At 39.6% G+C, this 24,507-nt stretch overlaps 2 protein-coding genes across 3 annotated transcripts in view; one reads left to right on the top strand and one right to left on the bottom strand.

Annotated features, from left to right (window-relative positions):
- The window catches only part of LOC116729801 (uncharacterized), a 35,966-nt gene extending 25,381 nt beyond the window's left edge, over nt 1–10,585 (top strand). For both annotated transcript variants that reach the window (XM_032578583.1, XM_032578584.1), the window contains exons 5-7: nt 1,804–1,946; nt 7,843–8,079; nt 8,939–10,585. In XM_032578583.1, the coding sequence (XP_032434474.1) occupies nt 1,804–1,946; nt 7,843–8,079; nt 8,939–9,634 (1,076 nt within the window). In that variant the 3' untranslated portion in view covers nt 9,635–10,585. The remainder of the gene's footprint in view (nt 1–1,803; nt 1,947–7,842; nt 8,080–8,938) is intronic.
- Nucleotides 10,586–10,925: 340 nt separating this feature from the next.
- chfr (checkpoint with forkhead and ring finger domains, E3 ubiquitin protein ligase) lies at nt 10,926–23,816 on the bottom strand. The gene is made up of 18 exons (XM_032578585.1): nt 23,687–23,816; nt 22,722–22,843; nt 21,950–22,049; nt 21,553–21,662; nt 21,407–21,466; nt 21,137–21,325; nt 20,962–21,045; nt 19,728–19,851; nt 18,740–18,894; nt 17,613–17,775; nt 17,286–17,503; nt 16,173–16,292; nt 15,951–16,034; nt 15,716–15,786; nt 15,414–15,501; nt 14,059–14,166; nt 13,892–13,964; nt 10,926–13,719 (listed from the first exon to the last, which is right to left on the bottom strand). The coding sequence occupies exons 2-18, from the start codon at nt 22,825–22,827 to the stop codon at nt 13,677–13,679; spliced, it is 1,896 nt and encodes a 631-aa protein (XP_032434476.1). The 5' UTR covers nt 22,828–22,843; nt 23,687–23,816; the 3' UTR covers nt 10,926–13,676.
- Between the last annotated feature and the right edge of the window lie 691 nt (nt 23,817–24,507).

The following is a 24,507-nucleotide window of genomic DNA, read 5'->3' as shown; positions in this document are numbered from 1 at the left end:
TCCACGCAGGGCGGGGAAGAAGATCTATCAGTTTGGCTGCGTGGGAATGGATTCTCTGATTTACACGCTGCCTTTTCTTTGCTCTTTCAACAAGTACTCCACTTGTGAAGTGCCAGGGGTTATATGCACGTCTGCCAAACATGCGTTATAATCCTTAAATGAAATCATTCCGTTGTTGTTAATCTCACATTAAAAGAAGAAGAAATAGAAAGTCCAGCCGTTTTTAATCAAATCAGCTGAGTCAAAGGTTTAGCATCACAGCAATTCTAGAAAATAAAAGTAACAGAATTATTTATTTATTCATTTGTTTTTTTTTTGTTTTTTTTAACTGACCCGTATAATAATCCCTTACTTCCTGTTTCTTGTATTAATATGAAGCAACACATAATTCCATTTCTCTTAACCATTCACAAAATAAGAAAGACAAGAGAACATGCCAGTCGGGTATAGCAGAAACTATCCTTGTATGTACTTGCCTAAACTTGTCCATATCTTCAGGTAGAGCAGTAATCAAAATGTTTTAAACAGCTGGATCTGTGACAGCCGAGGCTCGATAAATTCACAGCGGTGGCGTTTATGTCAAGGCAAAACCTCACTAAGGTCGCTATCAGAGAAGTGCAGCAAAGCGTTTTGTATGGGCTTGTTCAAACTGAACTTTCTGCGGGTCAACCTGTAAAGCACGTGCTAGTGCTCTTTTTATTTTTGCAAAAAATACATGCAGAAACCGTCACAGAGATCCAACAAATCCGCTGACCTTCAACTTCAAATTCATGAAAGGTCACGACTTGGTGTACTATTATAGTCTGCAAAATATGTAACAGTATATTACAAACATGTTTACAAAACGGATTCACTAAAAGAGATGGCATTTATAATTTGAGAAGATCAGAGATAAAGATAAAAACATAGTGAGAACTAAATAAATGGAGCTCTGTATTTCTGTTGTTGGAACAAATATGTTGAACAATCTGTCTAAAGACACCAAAGAGAGTAGATCAATTTGTACTTTGATGAAAATAATAAAATATAATATATTTAAAACGAATAATGTAGTGCATTGATTCAGTAGAGCACTGTCGTTGCAAAAATTCCATATTTTTTCTTTATTATCTGTTTATACACATTGTCTATATTGTGTTTAAAGATATATATGGATGCTTGATTGATGTTTAGTTGTTTATGGTTTAGTGAATTGACTTTTGAGAGAAGGGGTTGACTATATAAGTTTCTTTTTTCTTCATACTACTCCTTTTCATTCAAAACGTTTGTTTATGTCAACGTGTGACAATGGGTTCATTTCCAAATGTAAATGAATGAAATAAACAAACTAAATAAATATGCTGCTGATAGTTTCTTAAAATTAGAAATAGTTTCTAATTTTAAGAAACTATCAGCAGAAGATCAGCAGCATATTTATCAACCTTTTACCTTTGTTTCCTTTTGTCTTTTACAGTGTTTTCATTTCGAGTGGTCTGAGGAAGTGCTTAGCTAATGCTAGCACAATTACTCTTCTTTATTACAACTTAATATTGAGAATTTAGCTTACTACATACGCCATTGTGGTTCCAGTTAATATTGTTAAGAAACAACAACAACAAAAAGGTTGTTTTCCATCTTCAGAAGCTTCCTACTTTGTTTTAAATGCCATTACCTTTGGTGACGAGCCACACAGATCAGGCTGCAGATCATTTTACAGAGAACTGCTGCAGCTCGCAAGCTTCCTCCTAGCTGTGAAAGTGTGTCTGCGTGGACACAAAGCCCCTGCTAAGTTGTCTAATAGTTTTTCTTTCGGTCTTTCTGCAGTCGCTGCTGAAGGCGATGCGCCCCAGACTGTAGACGTGGAGCTCTCCTGCAGCGGTTTGACTGAACTTGATCTCGGTGCAGATGAGGTTTTCATTGTATCACCAGCTGCTTGCCCAAGCCGGCTGCCCTTCTATCCTTATGCTGTAAGAACCTGTTGGATGTTAACCATAATACCTACTGAACCTTACGAAAACAGTACACACCCTGAGAGACTTTCCAGAACTTGTCCCACAGTCACAGATGTCAATGTGTTTTTGGGGGGGGTTATTTGATAGACTGACACAAAATAGTGTGTAGACACGTTGCAAAGTGACGCCGTGTGCGCAAGACCCCGCCCTCCAGCTCCCTGCTGGAGTGCAAAATACTGCAATGACTACCGTTGGTTTTAATTGTCAACACTATGACAACTAGACAACAAGATCCAAGGGTATCACATTTCACAGGTCAGGAAAAAGTTTTAATTAAAAATAGCGAGGTACAGGAAAGTAGTTTAGCTGTGCTAGCTTGACTTTGACAACCTTAACATGTAGATGTGCTGTGGAATTTGGTGTGTTTGAGTTCAGTAAAATAAATTTTAAAAAAGGTGACCCACACACCAACTCTCTGACAGTTCATCAGTAGAGCAGATGTTTAAATTGGCTAATGAACCACTGCTGTGTTCAGAAGATCACTAATTAACAACAGAATTGTTCTACCAAGGCAGAGCGGCTATGGATAGGAAATAAAAGAATACTCTCTGGCCCTCCAGCGCTGTGCGCATCCGCGAAATTTGCGGATGCAAACAATAACGTGCCTACAGTTTTGAAGTGGCAGCAAAATTTAAAATTGATACATGTTTTTTTTTTCAAAATGAGGAGAGAAAAGTCCTGAAATTTGTGACATGCTTTATTACTCAGCCTCTTTTTCACTACAATTACATCAATAACATTCTAGCAACTGTCAATAAATATGTTTTTCTGATTTGATGCATATTATTACTTTAAAGTTGTATACACAGGATGACCAAAGTCGAAAGCATATGATACGACATACAATTTATTCAAGTCATGAAAACAGGTAACATCTTATGGCAATGACTGGTTTTAAAAGGCTGAGAAACGGCGGCCATCTTGAAAAACAACCGTCGTCCTGAAATTCGAGTGGCTCACAGGGAAATGTGAAAAACATACAACCGGAGGGGTGAGAGTACAAATTTTTAAGCTTGTATTCACTTGAAATTTTTTACAGTAATGTGCTGCACTGAAAAGGACAGGTAATCTACATGGACTCAGCACATGTTGCTTTAAGCTAGCTTTAAGAAAGTTAGCTCAGAAGTTAGCTTAACTGAAGTTTAAGAAAACTTCAGTTAGCTTAAAGCAATATAAAGAGATCATTTTTTCCCCTTCACTTTTGTTGCCAGTGTAGGAGAACGAAACCCCGCAGCTCTCCCTGAGCTCCTGACCCCGTTCCTCTCGTAGCACCAGCGCGCTAACGTTGGTTCTCCGATGTGAAATGACGAGCATGGCGCTGAATGCTATCCGCTAACCAGGGGCGCGACACGGCTGTGAATTCCTCACAGTGCTGCCTCACTTTGCACGCTGGTTCAAAGGTCTCGGCCCAAACGCGATGCTGTAAGGACGACAGCATAAAAAAAAAGTTTATGTAATCGCAGCGGCGGACCCCTCAGTTCTGTGTTTCGACCCGCTAATGTGGAAAAGTTCCCAGAACAAATGAACATCGGGAGGTGGCAGAGCATTGGCTTTTCCTTCTTTTTCTTCCTGAACTGACCTAATGTTCCCAAAAAGACCGATACGATTATTCCGACGTGCGCAAGGTACAATCTAAAACTATGTCAACTATGAGGACATGAATGGGAAATGAGGATAATTAAAAGAGGAGGAATAGCTTTGAGGAAACAGGCGCTTTTTTTCTCTCTTTTGTGCTCTTTTGGAATAAGAGTTGGCATAAAACAACTCTGGCAGCTTTTTGAAGGACTGGCAGGCTTTTCTGCAGCCCAGGCTAATGGAGTATTATCTTCAGAGCCAGATTCCCAGCTCAAAGTGTGCGTGTGTGTGCGTGTGTGTGTGGGTGTGGGGGTGTGTGTGTGTGTGTGTGTGTTTGTGTGTGTGTGTGTGTGTGTCGCTGTATTGTGCCGCTGCATGCTTTGACACACAGTGTGTGGTCTGGCTGTGTGTGTCCTCGATTCAGAAAACCATGTCAGTAATGTTTGGTAAATGTTACATGAGAACGACGCATTGCAGAAATAATTAGTGGGCGTGGAAGTTGGTTGGAAGGTAGATGTTCGTGCATGGGTCCTTAACTGCCGTGTTTTTAAAAATGCTTCGGCTTGGATTTGATATTTTTGCTGGTGTAAAAGAAGAAGAAGAAGAAAAAAAAAAACACTATCAGAAAATGGTTCGTTTCGACAGCATTCTCGCCGAAAAGCCGAGCTTTCCGGCTCTGAACGGTTCGTTACTCGCTGCCTGGACGTTGGACAGGTTCTCCTAATCTGTGTGAAGTTGTGTGTGCCGAGCTTTTTTCCCCGAGCAACACTCTCCCCACCCGCTGACCCGCTCCGCCTCCCACCTCCTCCTGAAATGTTTCCAGCTCGATCTCTGATTGACTGGAGTTGCTGATCTCTTGCCTCGTGTCAAATGTAAAAGTTGCCATTGTGTTTGCGGGGCTTTACCGGGCAAAAGAACGTTTTAATTAAAGCCCCCCGCGCTAATTCTAGTCTAGACAAAGCTGGCCGCTGCAGCCGCTGTGGGAAGGATTAGTTCTCTCTGAAACAACCGAAGCCTCCGTCCTGTGCTGATCGACGGGGCAACTGGCTGATCAAAATTGATGAAGTGACTTTTGCACTTTTAATTTGCTGACTGGATTTTGCCGCTCCAGGAAAACTACAACATGTAATGTGCATCAAAAACGCCACAACGACCGATTTTATTTCGTCTCAGGGGTTTTGCATATCAGGACATTATGAAATGCTATGAAATTATATAAATGAAAATGTAATCTCCCCTCCACATTCTACTACATCATTATTTATGAGCTAAAGTAATTTTTTTAAAATATTATTTTAATTTGTATGACTATTCGTCCTGCTCGTGGTACATTTGCCGCATTACTTTTCTTCAGTTTGTTGAAGTTTGCTGATATTTTAAGGTCCAGCATTCACCCTGGACCACCGGTTTCCATGTGTATGTCGCACCATTATCCTAACTCTCAGGTTTTTCTAAATTTTAAAACGGGGCCCATTGCTGCACTGCAAAAAACACAAAACCTTATGTTATTTGACTTATGACATTGGAAAAATGTCTTGTTAAATAATCTACCGATATTGATAGAAAATGCATCTTTCCCGTCGTTACTATTTACTTAAAACAAGCTCCTCTATCTTGCAGAAAAGTGAGTCTTATTTGAAGCGTACTGAAGAACTAGACCAGAAGCATTTTGTGTTTTTGCAGTGTGTATTCTACTGCTTCAAGTCTTTCTCTTTCACAACCTGAAGCAACCTCCGACCACATGACACAACGAATAAAGCTTCCTTCTTGCGTCTTTCGCTCTTGAAACCCCTCACTGTTTTACTCAACCCATTTCGAGACGTCTCCACTTGGTAACAACTTCTACCTCGAAGAGAGTGTTTTGCGTCAGGTTGGCTCTGTGATTGGTTCACTGATCAAAAGGAGAAAGGATTTTTGAGTTTCCACCCGTCGGGGTCGATTAACCTAAAATGATCCAAACCTGGTCAGTGGCTGGTCCACTCAGCGCACGTCTGCTTTATCGTCAGCTAATCGAGTGCATCTGACGAGCAGCACCTGACCGCTACTTTCCCAGAAAAATTCAATGGAAGCGGCTTTCTTTTTTTTTTTTTATTTTAGTAATTTTTTGGCATTTTGCTTCATCTCTGTTTAGGTAATGATGGTGTGGCAAATCTAAAAATGCAGCTAGATTTAAAGAATATTATAAAAGCACGCAAAAGCTGCACTTTCTTTTTTGCTCTTTTTTTTTTTACATTTACTTGGAAAAAAAGGCCTGTGTGTGTGTGTGTGTGTCTGCGCTGCAAAAACGTAACATCTTAATATTCGTGGTCTAGTTTCTAGTTAAAAGATTTTAGTACTCTCGAAAGAAGACAAAACAAAACAAACTTACAAGAAACTTTTCAGAAATATAGAAGAGCTTGTTCTGAGTAAATAATTCCTTAATATTGTTGAAAATGTACAAGTCATAAGTGACGTAATCTGCCAGTCGAACTAGTATTTTTTATTAATATTAAGGAATTATTGACTTGAAACAAGCTCCTATTTGTTGCCAAAACGTTAGCTGTAAGTTAGTTTGATCTTATTTCAGACATTTGCACTAGAAAACTTGACCAATAACACTTGGTAATTTATTTATTTATTTTTTTGCAGTGCAGTTTTGCTCCACATGAGACTGAAATCATCCCAAAATTAATACCTGTGCTCCTAACAGCTTTTTTTTTTTTTTTTTTTAACCCTCAATAAAAAAAATGATGAGGATTTGAAGAGACTGCAGCCGAGCAGTTAGTGGGCTCGGCTAATCAGCACCCTTTGCTTTGGCTAAAGCATCGTAAACTAGATGCGTTGGGGGACGCTCAGGTGTAAAGCTGTCTTCCCTCTGAAACAAACCGTATCTGACCGTCGTTTGACAGCAGAGGATGCTAATGTGACAGAATGGACATTAGAAATAATTACACCCCCTCCCTTTATCTTACTTTATTTAAGGACTGTTGACTTTACTCATAAGCTGCACTTCTTCTTGAACTGAGATGCATTAAACTGCAGTTACAGCAGTTCGCCACCAGTTGGCACATGGAGCACGGTGAGCGCTCCTGACTTAGAGAGCCAACGGTAACGGAGGCGCTCGCTGTCGCTCTTGTTACCAGCGTTTATTGAATAAAAGAACCTGCGAAAACCACACTGACTAATCATTAAGTTTGCAACACTAACAATAAGAAACCGGCTAATCTCGGTCTAATTTAGTTCTCCAGGCGACGGTTTGACAGTTAAAGACACAGATTGTACGTCCTTAGCAACGAACGTCGGTTGTTGCTCAAGCAGAGAGGCGTGCCTTATTTGTTGACGGCCTGTCCGGCCCGGTGCAGGTCAGCGACCTTGCTGCTGCAGTTGAGTGCTTAAGAATAATGCCGTCTCTGATATGGAAGCTATTTATGTTGTCTGTTGAACCTCATTTCTAATTTATTTGTTTACAGTGTTTGGGCAACTCTGCTCATTTATTTGCCACGTAGCTTCTTCCTTTGTTTTGTTTGGTATCCATGAATCCCCACAGGCAGAGGTTGCAAGTTCAGAAAAAGCAACCAAGAAAAAGTGTAAAATACATAAATGATAAAGAAAAAAAAGTAGGCGATATATATATATATATATATATATATATTTTTTAATTGTGAGATTTGGAAGAAAAAAGGAAAGTTAACTTAGATGAACTATGGAAGACAACATATAATGCAGTGTCATGAAGACGTGTCACTAAATTGCACACAGAAACTGCATTATTTTAATTTTATTGATATGTAATGATAGTACATAGGATAAACTGGAGAAAATATTAAAAGTGACAACATGGACAATTTAATTTTTTAAAACTTAACAAATAAAAAATTATTAAGAAATTTATCATGATAAATGCCCGACTTGTCTGGCACGTTAGTTCAGATAAAAGACCAAGTATTGGTGGATTTTTCTGTGCCACACTTTAAAAATATTTACAATATTATTATTTCATTTTAGTCAGGGGTCTCATAGCAAATGGACCTGAAAACAAATGTATGCCACACTTTTCAGATTTTTATTTGAATATTAAAAAAAGAGGCTTAAAATCATGTCTCTCTTTTCTGCCACTCCATTACTATCATCTACTTCCTGTTGATTCATGACATAAAGTCCAATAGGATGCGTTAAAGTTGACGGCTGCAACATGATAAAACGTGACAGTTGCATAAAGTGTACCAATATGTTTGTGTTGTTGTTGTTGGATTCTTTCATATTCACGTTTTACTTGAAAGACTTGTGTGTTTCTTAGCAGCGGGAGAGGTTCCTGCGACACAGTGACACCGGCCCCGGTCCTTCATGCGACTGGCCCTCAGCGGACCCCAACACCTCGCCGGCCGGGGCCAGGTCCCTTCGAGAGAGCGTCTGCTCGCGACCGAGAGCGTGGAGCGTACGCACCTTCCAGGACTTCCTGCCTCCGCTGCCGCAGCTTCACAAGAAGTGGTGCAGCTGGAACTCCACCAGCCCCTTCACCAAGCTGGTGGACAACGTCAGTACTCGGCTCTTTACTGCTGGGCTCCCGACTCAGTTTCACTTTGGGGCATAAAGGGCCGATTGAGCCTGAACGGATTCATAAAACCCACTAACAAGCTGTTAAAATGTTAACAAATAGCACTGTCTGCCTTTGATGAGACAATGCTATTGTGAGATGCATGAATATTATCTCATTTATTTAAAGTAAATTAAATAATGTTCTTATTTAATGTTAAGAATGTGCAGCAATTTGTTTGTGCTGCTATCATTTTTAAGATATTAAAAGTTTCAGGAGGTCGTAGAAGGTCAACCAGCCTCTCCCACATTTATGAAATCAAACAAATTTGTGCTGTGCTACGTTTGTGCGTGTTTGTGCAGCAGAATAAATTGTTTTGTTTGTGCTGCTTTTGGTTTGAAGACATTATTGAACATCTACATGTCAATGGTTCAATCGGCCCCATCACGTTACCCAATTCAAATAAAATTGGTGTTAAATATTATGCTGGAAAATTTTTGCAGCACAAACGTAGCACAGGTGATTAACACCAGATTTGTTTGATTTCTGTAGCTCAGTGTATTACCCCTAGCATCACTTAAACCCAAAGTTTTGGCTTGTCTTGCAGAAAATTATACTCTTAAAGACAGGACAAAAAGTAAATTTCTGTGGATCTCCGCGATCGTGGAATTGGAATTGATAGATGCAATTTGGCAGTACACAGATAAAAGCCGTTTTGGTTTGATTGGTAAAATAATATTTAAGCACACAACTGTTGAAGGGACGCATAAAGATCTGGATTTGAGTTTGACACGTGGTGCTTTACGGCGACTGAGAGCCCAGTTTCATATCTTCTAACCCGTCGAATATTTCATTTCAGCCGCCATCCGGTTTGATCCCCGACCGCAAAGACCGCAACAGCAGGAACGTGTTCTCCGACGCCCACCTAGAGGCCCAGGCGAACAGCAGCATCGTCTCGGACTCCTCCACCAGCAACGTCTCCTACCCCCTCATGCAGCCCACACAGCGCCAGCGACGCCTCAACTCCGCCAGCAACCTGCGCCGCTCCCGCTTCACCGGGCCGTGTTTCGGCCTTCTCTCCGAAACAAAAGATCCACCGAAGGGGGGCGGCGTCCACCCGGGCTGCGTCCCCTCAGAGACCGGCCCTGGCTCCTCTTCCTCACCCTCCTCCTGCTCTTCCTCCTCCTCTTCTGCTCAGTGCCACGTCAAGAGCGCGCCGGCCGGAAAGAGGCTGGAGTTCCCAGGCGAGGGCGATCACATCAGCGTGCCGGTGTTCGCCATCTCCGAGGAGGAGGACAGGCAGCCGCTGGTCTCGGCTCAGCACCTGGAGCAGACAAACGGACCGGTCAGGGCGAAGCACGAGAGCAAACGGCCTCCCGCGGGCGGCGTCAGCCCCAAGAGGGTCAGGCCGGAGTGGAGGCCGTGGGGCAGTCAGGTGTCGGGGGGAGCCGCTCCGCCAGCTTCAGGAGCGTCCAACGAGTCAGACGCGCTGAAGAACGGCCAGCCGTCCGTTAGTCTGTCCACGGGGCTGTGCTCCGTGACAAACCACATGTGACCAGGAGCCGAGACTGTGCTGACCGAGACCTGGATTTCTGAACTAGTGGCACTGTGAAAACAACAAAAAACACCTTTTTTTTTTTTTTTCTTTCTGACATCAACTTTTACAAACTCCACTCTGCAAAAACGCTGTCATACCAAGTATGTTTGGTCCAGTTTCCAGTGCAAATATCTTAGTAGACTTGAAATAAAAAGACTAAACTAACTTTAGAGCAAGAAATAGGAACTTTATTTAAGTCAGTAATTTAATATTGATGAAAAAGCTTGAGTTATAACTGTTAATACAAAAATGATATTAAAAGTTATTATTTTTATATTATAACTTTTATATTGAAAGTTGCCATTTTCCTCCAAATTAGAATTTGTAAAATGGGAAACATCTCTTGTTCCACTGGCAGATTAAAACTATTACTTTTTCATAAATATTAAGAAATTAGCCTAAAACGAGCTCCTATTTCTAGCTGAAAAGCTTCTTTTAAGACAGTTTTGTCTTGTTTCAAGCGTACTACAACATTATTCGGTACTGCAAGAAACCAAACCAAAAATACTTGGCAAGATTTTGCGCTGGCTTATCATTTCATATGTACACATATAAAAAAGCTCTTGGACAAAGAAAAAGCTGTTGATTTTCCAGAGGTACTGTTTTTGTTAAAAGCACGAACGGCGTTTCTTCATTTCTTTTAGTTCCTGTATTTCAGCCGCTGCACCTTCCTGCGGCTCTCCATGTGGTCATCATCGCTTTTTACCCACAAGTATTACGTAGGGCATAGACAAATCATTTATATCATTGTCACGTCGGTGTACGCGTTCTCCTACTACTGATAACGGATTATAAAAGGGAAGTTGGACTACTATATAAAGTGAGAATAGAGACCGTTATGTAGTACAGAGCACTTAAACATTAGTTGTTCGTATGCAAGTAAAGGTTCAATAAACACGCTACTGTTAACGTCTGGTGTTCTTAATTTGGCAAAAACAAAAAAGTTCTTGGATGCTTTGACCGAAATTGTGAACATCCCGTGAAGGTTTTATCATATCTGATAAATTAGAATATCACTGAAAATCCCATTTATTTTATGAATACATACATATATTCTTTTTTTTTTTTTATAAAAAATTTTATAGAAGAGAAATGTGTCCCTGTTCCAACGTTCCCAATGCAAGCGACTGAGTCCTGTGTGCATGGACGATACTTTTACATCGTAAAACAGAAACAAATCTAAAACATGCGAGTTCGTCGTTTGGCTGTAAAGTACATTTTTATCATGAACAAAAACAGCAACCCAGACTTCCTTTGAACTATATCAATTTTATTATATTTAAATGATCAGAAATCAGAGCTAAAGGCATTTCAAACACAGCTTCAGTACTGCCGACACCACGCGACGAAACGTACATTTCCCCAAAGTCCACGGCTAATTCCTGCATCTCCCTACTGATCTACGATTCAACTAGAACTTGATTATGATCTAGATTCATTCTTAAAATAGTGCAATGCATCCAAGCGTTACAGGCATTTAGAAAGATTTACACCCCCTCTTACAGAGGAAGCACATGCAGCTTCTCTCTGTTGTCCTTTTTGAATCCAAACATCTTTCATATGTATTGCGATGAGGTAGAATGAAACCTGCTGATTTACTCCTGAGCACCTTCGTCCGGACTCTTCTATTTTTTTTTTTTTTTTTACAGCACCCCTCAAAAGCCGCTAATACCAATTCCTCATTGGAGCGGCTTGGGATTGTTGTTAGCTCAGCCGGATCTCCTGCAGCAAATAATTAAAACTCGTCTGCGGGCGGGATTGATCAGGCTTGTGCCAAGAGGCTGAGCTGCTAAAGAATGTATATTTAGACTCAGCATGAAATAAAAAAAATATATATATTAAAAATTAAAATACAGAAAACAGTGACCTAACCCCACACACAAAGGTAGAAGCAGGAAAGTGCCCTTTAACTACTTTTTTATTTTATTTGCCTCATTGATTTAACAGGCAACATAAAACTAAATATGATAAAAGTTACATGTACATCAGAAATGAGCAACTTTCTTATACTATAAAGGAATTTTGTTTGTGCGGAAATCTCCATTATATTGTGGAATTAATCTTTCTGTACAATTAAAACCCAGATATTGCAGGCAATTTATTTTCAATGCGCCAAGCACAGAATGTCTTAGGAAGTTTAGTAATGTTTTGAACTTTCTCTTAAATGTGAGAAACTTGCGTAAAGATCGTCCATGTCCAAGAAAATATAAAAACAAAACAAATCTGCATAAATTTAAAAAATCAATAAGAAATCCACGTGAAACTTAGCCTTTCTAAGGCCTGCTTTAAGCATTTCTACTTCTTTACATCCATCACCATTTTCAACACACTAATAAACGGAAGGTTAGTGATACGTTTAGAGTTTTAATATATATATATATATATATATATGAAAAAAACTTTAAATCTACCTTATAAAAGTGTCAGCTAGACAGAAACTAGAAGCCAAGCGTGATTTGTCCAGTTGTTACTATATTAACAATCGGAGATATTGATAGTCTTAAAGAGGATGTCAGTGCGCTTCAGATCCCCCCCCCCCTGCCCATTTTGCAAAGAAAGTTTCAAAATAAAAGTGTTGTGAACCTGAGGAGCGATGAGAGAAAAATCAACAGAGATCCAACGCTCTGATGAGAGGTAAGATGAATGCGAGCGACTGAGCGCATGCCGCGTCTCTTATTGGCTTGATCCGTCTAAGAGTTTCCTGTAAACGCAGCATGACTTCATGTTGCTTTTCTATCCCTGAAGTTCTACAAAAGGAAGCAACGCATTTCATCACACAGATTAGCCCTTACTACACGGCAACAACAAAATCCTGTACAGATATCACACTGGACCACAATGTGTTAGAGTTTTAGTGTGTGTGTGTTTGTTTGTTTTTTTTTGCTTTTGCCTGGAAACGCAGTGATATAAGCAGGGGGAAAAAAATCCCTAAGCGGTAATACTTAACTGGTTAATGTTAGCAACATATAGCATTGTGATGGGCTGTTTTAAACTGAAAATACTTTACTGTTCCGGTGACCCTGGTAGGTGCGTCTGAATAAGTTGGAAGAGTAAGAGTAAGTAACTCAATATGAAAAATCAGATGTGCCACACTTTTTTTTTCCTTCCACTCAACTTTCCAGATCCTTTTAGCAATCATCTTTTGTGGCTTACTTTCAATGAAAACAGTCAGTGCATTTCTGCTGGTAGTCTTCTGAGTGATTGTGTTTGCCATGACATCAAATCAGAAAATACTGCAAACGACCAAAACATGTTTTTTTTTTTTCCCATTTTCCCTCCTCCCTCAAGTAATTTTTGGGAATTTTGTTCATTTCAACCTTCAATTGCATAAAAAAAAAGCAACAAAAAACACTGAAATACATAACAGAGTAATGAATCTTTATCTTCCAAGACTTTCACTTTTTGAGTAGAATTTGTGAAATAAATGAATGCTATTGTAATTTACTTAGTAAAAGGTATTTCACATGATTATTTAGATGTAATGAATTATGGAAATCCCTTAATAATAACATTAGCATATTGGGAAAATGCTCAAAAATAATTCTCTCATGAAGAAAACGGGGCGAAAAAAAAAAGCTTGTTTAGCATGCGTACATATCCCTTTTCCATACACAAATAACTTCTAATCTAAAAACAAAATTGAAGTTTTTGTTGCCCAGGGTGACAGCGACATTAACTAGCACCTTTAACCATTTCACCACCTAAACAAATGATTCCTTTACCAGATATCGGCTGTTTCGGGGTGTTTATTATTCTGAGCAACAGCAACTTGTACGAGTGAAAAGACCTTCACTCAAAAGGGAATAATCCGAATGTGCATAGATACCGTTCTCCTGAATATGTGTGGAGAACACGGTCATTGTTGTAAATGGACACTGATTGTTAATAAGTGCATTAGGCAATTGCATAAGGCGGGTCGTCTACGGCGGGCAGAGCGAGACGCATCGAGGTCGTGTTTCACATGTGCATTTGACTCAGAAGAACCGACCGTCCGGCTCCTTCAGCTCTTGAAACGCGTCTGTTCACATATGTGGTTGAATTTCCTGAAATGATGAAGGAAAGAATTAGCTTTGCATTCAAGAACCACAGAGAAACATCTTCCCCGGGTGTTCAGACAAAAAGAAGGGGTTTATACAAGGTCTCCCTCTAGTGGTTGTGTAGGGATAAGACATGCACAAAATTCTGACATCAAACTTTGGTGGCTGAAGGACTTACACTGCGTGATGCGCCTTCACCTGCGTGCGGCAGTTACGCCCCCAGTAACAGTCGGGACGAGATGTCACAGAAGCTGAGGATGAACGAATGCTATTAGAACGCAGTCAAAGTGTTTTGAAATGTGCAAGTAAAGAAAATCCGCAGCTTCGGCGTAGCAAAATTCAGACCTGGCAGTTCAGCCGGAGGGATGTTCTGTCTGTACTTGTAGGCCAGCTCCTTGAAGGCTCGCAGGCCGCAGCAGAAACACAGCAGGGTGTCCGTCGAGATGCGACAATCTGAACGAGACAGTCAGCACTCATCATCATCATCATCATCATCAAAACGAGAGCGCCAATGTGTTCTTGAAAAGGGCATTTTGTGAATGTACACAAAAAGTATTCGTCCTTCTCTGAACTTTGTCTGTGTTTTCTTATTACACAAACGTCGACGTGTCTCATTGGGATTTTATTCAATATATTAACATATTATCCACTTAGTGCAGGGGTGGGCAATCCTGGTCCTCGAGGGCCGGTGTCCTGCAACTCTTAGATGTCTCCCTGGTCCAACACACTCGAATCCAACAGCTGAATCGCTTCCCTGGTTACACCTGGTTAAGTGCACTTGGTTAACTGCACTTAACCAAGTGCAGTTAAGTTTTCCAGAGTCCTGCTAATGACCTCATTATTTGACTTAGTGCTACTGCAGGGCAGCAGTCATTTTTAGGAGGGAAAAAAAAAAAAGAATATAAAGTAGGGGTGAAGCGGTTAATCGGATTTAACTATTTAATCGTCAACTAATTTTAGCAACTGATTAATCGTTAACTGGGGTATACAGACTCAAAAAAAAAAAAGAAGTTGTTTTGGAAAAAACAAAAAAAACAACAGAGCACATTTAGAGCAGCAATTAAGCCAAAACTGTACAAATAACGTAAACATTTTGCATTAAAGATAAAAAAAAAACTAAACAAACAAACAAACAAAAAAAAAACCCACCCTTTTTCTGGAAATATGTTTTAGCCTAAACTCCTCTAGCGGTGTACCATTAGCTTTGCCTGTTTCAGATCTTCAGATAGAATTTTAGGCAATAAAAAGAACTGAATCTTATTTGCATCTTTTAATGTATTTTTAATATTGTATAAAAAATGGTTAAAAAAAAATCTGTAGAATGTTTTTTATCCGAATAATCAACTAATCGTCAGAATAAATCAATTATTAAAATAATTGTTAATAGAAGCCCTAATATAACGTTACCAATATCTGAAAAGTGTGGCATGTGTTTGCAATTAGTGCATCATTACTTTGACTAGGTCACTCTAATGGCTATGTTGTCTGACCAGTCTGTTGTTCCTTTTTCTCCTTAATTTTACCTTCTCTTTTATTTTCACAACTTTGCCCTACTTTGTGTTGGTCTACCACATTACATTCCAGTGGAATGCACTGAAGTTGAAGGCTGTTCAAGGGCTAATAAATAGTTCTGCGAAGCATTGAGTAAAAAAAAAAGATTCAGTGAGCAGTAATTAAAGAACTTTGAAGTGCGTAATCACCTGTCAGGAGAAACTTTCCCTCCTGTAAGCCTTGCAAGGACTCCTGGAGCAGATCTTTCCATGTCTTTCCCTTAGCAGAAAGGTAGTTCTGGTGAAAATATAAAAACAATACACTAAATATCATAGTACACTGATATGTGGATTTCATATCCAGACTTCATGCAAATTCAAAGTAGACCCTGCAGTCAGAAGTTCTATTCCACTATGGTGTGCATACACATGAGCATTTAAAAATCATGCTATAAAAAAAAAAAAAAAAACAACAACTCTGATTTGAAACAAATAATAAAGGCCTTACTTACTTGTAGAACCTCTGACTCGTATGCGTTGTTGTTCAGCACGCCATCCAGACACTTTTCAGTCAGATTAAGCTCTGGGGAAAAAAAATAATAAAAAATGGGTGAAAATGTCACAGGTCACAAAGTGCTTTTAATGGAAACTGAGAAAGTAGGAGCTTGGTGTTCAGCTAAAGACAATGCAGTCGATCAAATCAGTAAACCACACATATGTTAAATGATGAATGGCTGTGATACACACCACTGAATGGAGCCAAGCAGCCATGGCAGCCAATCCTCTGGCAGCCCCAGTACATGTGGCAGAACGGACTCTGGCACAGCACACCTACCAACACGCAACATATGAAGGTTTTTACACAGCTGAGCTTCATTTATCGTGCTCTGTGCAGCTATAAGGCACACGTTTTTATTTATTTATTTTTAAAGGTACAAAGAGGGACGAGCAGGTGATGGGACAACTCACATTGCTGAGCGATAACTTGCTGCTGGCTGCTGAGCTCGGCCCGCCGGTCTGGCATCGGCTGGAGGCAGCAGGTGCAGATGAGGTGGCGGCCCTGCGGGGGGCAGCAGTACTCCTGAGGTGCTGTGCAGCAGAGGCAAGAAGAGGAGTTTCAGACGCGTTACAGGAAGGCTAGTTTATATAGTGAGCTTCTGCTTAAAACTAAATAGCCCCTGAAATCTTACTTTTCTAAAAGTTTGGGATCAGAATTTGTTGGTCTTGACCCAAATAAAATGTTATTCTGTCAAATTTGGAAGAAAGAATCGAAAACAATGTTTGATCTGATGGGTGTCTAGTCTCGACAAGGCCCGCTTTACTGATATATCAAGGTTTTGTTTCAAGGTTTGACATTTTCCCTAAAGTAATAATGCTTTTTAATGAGATACCAGAGAAAGCGTTGTCTCCGACTGTATGGAGGAGGAATGACAGCGAGGTTTCCCTCCTCCACTTATTGCTGTAACTGCTGGTCAGCTGGCTGACAGAAAGCTTAGACACTTTGCTTCCAAATTTACAAAAAACATTTTCTGTTCACAATACATTACAAAACTACAGTGTGTGACGGCGTGGAACCGTCTAGCCTCCCTTACCCCTGCATATGTTTTGCTACCTAGCAACCATGGCAGTGCTAAACATAAGCTAAAGTTGATCTTGCAAATATTTTTTCATAACTTATTTAGTCCTTTTTAATTAATTAAATTGATACACAAACATCAGTTTGTGTATCAAACTGATGTTTGTGTGTGTGTATATATATATATATATATATATATTTTTAATAAAAATTACATTAAAAAAATGTATATGCAAATTAAATAAACCTAATAACACAATCGCTTTAAACTTCTAATTTTTGTACCCCGAAATTTTAACATGTTTTTTTTTATTTTTTATTGTCCTCTCCCGTTTTGTCTGTCATTATTACAAGAACAAAAATGTCCCGTTTGGCCCGTTACATTATTTTACACATTACACACTTGAAATCTACAAAAATTAGCCGACTGTGACAGACTGTGACACTTTAACTCAGTTTTCATACTGTTTGAACTTCACACCAGCCGGCGCCTAATCTAGACTCACCGTCAGCTGAGGGCCGGTCGGAGGACGTGGAGGGCTGCTCTCCGGCCGGCTCTCCGGCCGGCCTTGCTGCCCCCTCCCCACAAGCAGGTGTGGGAGGAGGCTGGACAGGTGGTAGAGTTGGAAGACCAGTGAAAAAATAGTTTGAGCTCGAAGCAAACAGAACTTGGCCCATATCCCGCGTGTAGCCCGGACACTGCCTGCACATCAGAAGGGGCTGACTGCAGGGAAAGAAATGCAAAGCAAAGGTGAGTAAGGTCTTAGGAAACAAACATGCTTCTCTGGTTTAGCTAAGCTGTGTTTTTTGTTGTTGTTGTTTTTTCTTTTAACCTAATGTCTGAAGAGTCGCTGTCATTGTCTGACAGCTCAAAGAGGTAATCTGAACTGCCCTCCTCCTCAGAGAAGGAACGTTCCACTTTGGGCTGCAACATGTCCTGAGTGATCTTGTTTTGGCTGTTCATGCTCTTCAGGTCCTCCTCACTGCGACTCTTCTCTGTAAGACAGAGAGAGGCACGCTTCGGGTTTAGAAACACAATCTTGAGGTTGGCACATCTTGGTCTCTCGTAGGGCTGGGAGATAAAATCGATTTTTGAAAATGTAATCTTTGAAAAATTGGGATTTTTCTTTTTTTCCCACCAATGCGCTCCTTGGTTTCCTGTAGTTCAGAGACACCCAAGGCCGACCGACTTATTTGGCAAGCGCGTTTTACAGCTTCTATTTATTTGGACTTTAAATTCATGTCAACTCCACAACAGAACATTAAGGGCAGGCTATGTTTTTTTTTTTATTGTTACTATGACGAGAATAAAGTCATAATGTTACAAGAACAAAGCTGCAGTAATACGAGAAAAATGTCACAATATTAGCAGAATGCGGTGGTAAGTTATGGGAACTCCTACATGAAAAATCCAAAATTAAAAAGAGGAATGTTGAGCATCTTGTCAAGTTACAATTTGGTATCAGATTACGAATAAGGACATTATCTTTTAACGCATCAAATTGTTATCAGCAGCAGAACTTGAGAAGATTGAGCAAATGACTCGGTCTATTTTGAAGAGTTTTAAGATGACTGTTTTATACTATCATGAAAAAAGTACATTCACATCTCCATTTGGACTACAGTATTGCACTAAATATATTTTTAATTAGCCCTTTGTGAGCAATTTATCAATGTAATGCTGAAATAATTTCAATATTTAGATACAGAATTCAGCAAAAGCTTTGTTCTGAGAATTATTTTGTGTGTCAGGCTTTGAGGGGTTAAACAAAAATTCGCACAACTCACAGAAGAGACGATTGAAACAAAAGCCAGTTTTTCAAAAATATTGGGGGAAAAAAAAAAAAAATCACTTAAAATTGGAAACCGAGAAAAGAAGTTTTATTTTTAAGCCACATCGCCCAGCCCTGGTCTCTCTTGTGTTATTGCATGTCATGATCACACGTGCGTGTGTGCAAACCTGGATGCTGGATGAGGTAGGCCTCCACCAGGTCGTTCAGAATGCGGTTTTTACAAATCCTCTCCACGGGGCAGCGGCAGGTGGGACACAGCGACGAGCGCTCCATCCAGCCAGAGTAGCAGGCGCCGCAGAAAACATGCATGCAAGGCTGTAAGCTGAAAGCACAAAACGATAGAGCCAAATTTATAACTCTGATATAAGTGCAAATTACACTCCAGACCAAACAAAAAAACAAAACAAAAAAAATTTCAAGGACTTGCAGTGGTGTGCAAAGAAATTTTGGGGGACAGGAGCTCAAATGGAAAAAAATGGCACCTTTTCCTAGCCAGTGTGAGGTTTATTACATGAAGTCTTGTTGGGAAAAATTACAAAAACGTGGGGGACAAGCAACATGGGTTATTAAATCGTGCTACATTGAGCCACACACAGCACTACAGAAGTCAAAAGCAGATGAATCTGCATAATTTTGACTGAGATCAAGTTATTTTCTCAACGGTTTTCTTGAAATATCGAGTTATCCTTCAAATGTGAGCAACAACAATCAGGTTTAACACACACAACAAACATCTCATGATCAACTCGTTATGTCGAGAAAAACATCAGGAAATTAACTGGCTTATCTCGAGACGACCATCAGGAAATTAACTTATCTTGAGAAAACCATTGGTAAATGAACTTTTTATGTCAGCAAAATGAGCAATTAACTCATTATCTCCAGAACACCATCAATAAATTAACTCACTATGTTGAGAAAATTAGAAATTGACTTGTTTTCTCAAAAAAACAGGAAATTAACTAATTATCTAGAGAAAAGCATCTGGAAAAAGTATATGCAGTAAGTCCTCTCTTGGCTTCCATGCATTGTAAAAAATAAATAAATAAAAGACATTTCAGAAGGGCACTTTTTTATGTCCAGATGAAAAGGGCCGGTGCTCCAAACCCATCTGGAGCTCATCTGTCCCTGAGGACCTTTCTTCTGACTTTTCACCTGATGCAGTCGTGCAGCAGGTCCTGGCAAATGACGCATGTCAGCGACTCCTCCATCTTGTCCGTTTTAGTCTCTTTCACTGGCGGTGTAGACAGAACATCCCCCTTAGCTGATCCTGTCACATCTGTAAAAAGGGTACGTGTTCAGCACAAATCAAGAGTCTGTAAAAACATTTGTATTTGTCATAGGGCTGAAATGATTCCTCGAATGATTCGAGTACCTCGATTATTAAAATTCCTCTAGGAAAATTTACCTGCCTTGAAGCTTTGTTAATTTATGTTTTATTATTTAGCGCACCGTTTTCCGGCCGGGACATTATTTGCGTTGCGTGTAGCTCTCACTTCCGCCTCTGAGTTGTTGAAGAAAGTTAAGTGTTGGCGGCATAACATCCAATTTTCAAGTTCGGCCCGTGGGGATTTTATTAATTAATGATAATGCCTGGGTCTACATCGTTTGTTTGGGGGACCAGTAGGCATCCTTAAAATGACTGGCACTTAAAATGACCCCCTCCCCCCCGTTCTTACGTTCGTCCCCTGGTCTACCGGTCGTCTTTCCCCCCTGAACTTACGTTGGTCTGTCCCCTGGTCTATTTCCTCCTCTCACCCCATCTTACGGTCGTTCGTTCGTCTGCCCCTCCCACCCCCACCACCGCAAGCCCCCCCAAGTCCAGGCGACATTTCCCGTATTCTCAAACCCAAAGCTTGACAGGTATGGGGCAAGGTGAGAATTCACCTATTTAACTGACTGAAGATGAATACATAAACCAAAAAACCAAAAGCTGGAGTATAGACATGTTTTATAAGCGTATTTTACTTCTTTATTATTAAATTGAATACAATTTCAGATCTTTGTATAAATTTTCTTCTGGTTAACTTAGAAAGTGAGCCATTATTGTTACAGGTTAATTTTCTAAACTACAAAAAAGTTACTGTTAGGGAAGTTCACATATGAAAAATTGGACTGATATCTGAGAGTAACACCAGTGTTATGCCAGATTTACCAATATTTTATTTGATCAATGTTTTTATTCGATAGCTCAATAAATCGTAAGAACAATCGATAAGATTACTCGATTACTAAAATATTTGTTTACAACAGCCCTAATTTGTCATCAATTGCAGCTGACCATGACTTTTTACCAGTTGTCTGGTTTCACTTACAAAAACATTCCAGATAAGACATGAAGAGAAAAAAGACAAAAACAGTTGCGCAGAAAACAAAATGAGAAACCGACCATCATCTGTTCTCCTCCTTTTGCATTCTGGCTCCCGGTTGCCTGAGTGTTCTTCTACTGCCGAGGCTCCATCCTTAACTTGGCCTGGTAAGACCAACACGCGTCAAAAATTACTTGATCAAAGAAATTTATCAATCAATCAATAAAAAAAAAAAAAAAACAAAAAACAACATACCCAAAGCAGAAGAAGCTGATGAAACGGGGGCTTTAGATGAGGGCTTCTTAATACAAAGGTGGGAGGTGGAGGTGGAAGGCTGAGGTTCCTCCTGAGTTGGTTCCAAAGGAGCTCTTGTGAGCATTACGGGTTCCACAGAGAGGGCCATCTCTGAAGCCAGAACCGGAAAAAGACTGCAGGCTGGCCTCTCTGTATGCATACGGAGATGGAAAACTATCAACAGACTCGGAATATAACGAGCCACTTGTAGGACGTTATCCATCTACTCACTATAACCGTCTTCTGGAACAGCGGCCTCCATGTTTAAAGAGTGGTAAACATAGGCAATGTCTAGAGAGTAACAAGACGTGCTGTGAGTATTTTCTATTAAAGGCCTGTGGAAATAAATGAGCATAGACCGATTCTGAGCAACTTACTTTGATCGGGGTCACTCTTCCTGTACACAAAGTAGATGACATCACCGTTCTGCAGCACATGCGTCTGCTTCTTGACCACTTTGGACGAGTTGATCACTGTGCCGTTAGTGCTGCAGAAAACAGTTCAGAGTTGCAACAAGTCAATGCATATCTTTTCTCATTTAGAAAAAATTAAATCCAACTCATATGAAAGTATAAAATCTTACCAAGTATTTTTGATTTTTTTTTTTTTGAAGCCACAAAGTTTAGGAAATATTAGGCCTTCTTTAAATGAAGGAAAACTCATATGCAAAGTCTGGAAATACAATTATGGTGGCATCCAAAACTATGTACACCCCTGGTGCTTAACCCCCTGCCCACATTTAAAATTTCATTTTAAACTCTTGGGGTACAGTACCTCGTGTCTTCAAGCCAAACCAGCCCTGAGTGTTCATCTTTTACGATCTTGCAGTGCTCCCCGGAGACAAGCTTATTGGATGGAAAGGACAGATAGCAGCCTTAAAAAAAAGCATAAAAGTAAAACAAAAAGTGTCATTTAGGAAACACCATTTTCTTATCCAGAACTAAATATTTACTTTTTTATTCTTCAAAATTGTCATTCTTATCACAAATTCTAAATGATACAGCAACATATAGTGAACAATTCTCTCAAAACAAACCCACCTTGCACCTAAAGACTAAGTTGCCATGACATGTTTGACTCTTATTACCCAGACATTGGCTAATTTATGCAATCTTTGCAAACCCCAGTGGCTCTGCATAGTAAAAAAGAAAAAGTAGATTCCCATAATCTCTCAACCACAAAGCACACACAGGGGGATATATAGCCCTAACCAGCTCTAAAGCGAAACCCATACAAAAAAAAAAATCTACTTAATATTCTACACGCATGTTGTCAATAGACATCTTTTGTTCTCATCACAAGGGGCTGTCTAAGTTTGGGGCACTAAAGGAGGCTTTGTGTTTTCAAGGGGGAGGTTATAAAGGCTCCAGACACTGACAGAGACGTTTACAGCGCAGAAAAGGCCGTCTTCTCTTAATGGGGACTTTTACTCAATGAGAGCAGTTCTGAAAACTGGGATCAACACTAGCCGCTTATAACACAAATTAGAAATGGAAAATGAGACGTCTTTGTCTGTTCCAAAAAAAAACCCCCACAACTTTCCTACCTTTTTTTCTGCCAACTGTACATTCCTTAGTGAAAAGCAGAACTGTTTCATTGGAGTCCACTTTGACTAGCTTCCCCCATGGCCGACCACTGCTGTAGTTCTCCATGTCTCAATGGATGACCCTAGGGAAAGCATCAAAAAATAAGTTTAGAGATTAAATGTGACACATTTACTATTTCTTATTGGAATGTACTGCTTAGAGAAATGACATAGTGCAACAAACAGAAAGTGAAATTAAACAACTTTGAGAATGTAAAATATTTACCACCCAATATAGGTAATTGAATGTTAACCTAGAATTTTAAATCTCCAGATCAAATCTATATGTGTGATTTTTTTTCAGGCTTTTTACAGTAAAGCAAAAATAACTTTGCCACGTTTAACCGTGCAGCTATTTTTAAGTCATGTTTTCCTAAATAATAACAGCGATCGTTGGACATTTTAACCCAACTTGAACCAGCCAAAAAAATACAGTGGATTTTTTAGTGAAAACACAGCTGAGTGGCCAGTTTAAAACAGACTGGGTGCCATTAGGTGCTGTTGTAAAATTTATGGAAAGCCGACGTCATGAACAGACTTTCTACGTTGACAAAAAATATTATCTACAACTACAGAGAACGAGCAATTTGCCAAACAGGCAGAATTAGATATGAGCTGTAGTTATAATTCTGATTTACATTTTAAAAAAACAAAAACTGACTACATTACAGCTTTCAGCTGTTTTAACTTCGTCATAAACTAAAACTAAGTCACAGTTACTCCAACTGCCAAGCACCAACGCTTCAAAAAGTTTTCGCCTAACGTGTCATTAGAGCAACTAACGAAACCCAAACAACTCTGCTCAGTGCTAAGCTAACCAAACTACTAGCATTAGCATCCGTGTTCCAGCAAAAACCAACCAGAACCGTCCACTCAGACCCGCATCTCTGTACCGCTACACTTATGTCCCACAGCTCCTAGTTTACCATGAAACGCTCGGTGTGATGTTCCAGGAGCGTAGGATTAAACAGCTACTCCTCCTTATATTCCGGTTAGATGTGAAAAACGAAGCACTTCCTGACAACATGGACCGCGGTCAGCTGACGGAGGAGGGGCGTTAATACCTTATTTAAAGTGGGGCGCAGGAGGCTATGGCAAGCTGTTATAACATTTAATAAAAATAATTTAAAAAAAGCATACACCTGTTTCCAGATAATATAATCCCTCCTCGTCATATAGCATTTGTACCAGTAAAAATAAAAAATAACGCTATCAAAAAGTGTATTTCTATAGTAGGAATTCTATTTTAAGGTATTGATTATTATAAATGACTAATAATAAAAGAAAATAGATCCTCTGACTTTGCACTTAAATTTGAGATATCAGTTATGACGCTCCAACTAGTCAAAATAAAATGTATATTGATGAGGAATGCCTTTGGGTTATTTTAAAATCCCTTCAAAGCGTAAGAATTCTCCCCATCTAAAAATCAACATGCCAGCTATGACTTACTTCATATTTTTCTAGGAAAAATGTCTCGTTTTCAATTCATGTGTGTTGATTTTACACCTATCCACAAATACATTCTTCCTATCTCTGGTGAACACTACAGATAGCCGAAACAAAATTTTTACAAGGATAAACTCATTTTAGAAATCTAATTCAATTGTTGCTATTAATAATTCTTATTCAAGAGAGTAAAAAGAAACCCTATAGCTTTTTTTCCCCAAGTAAGTTCTGCTTTTCTATTTCTTCCTTGACGTTTGTAATTCTGAGAAAATAACAAATTCAGACTGAAACTATCAGC

This window comes from Xiphophorus hellerii, chromosome 12 (assembly GCF_003331165.1).
Source record: "Xiphophorus hellerii strain 12219 chromosome 12, Xiphophorus_hellerii-4.1, whole genome shotgun sequence".
NCBI lineage: Eukaryota > Metazoa > Chordata > Actinopteri > Cyprinodontiformes > Poeciliidae > Xiphophorus > Xiphophorus hellerii.
This window is presented reverse-complemented; position numbering and strand designations above follow the sequence as displayed.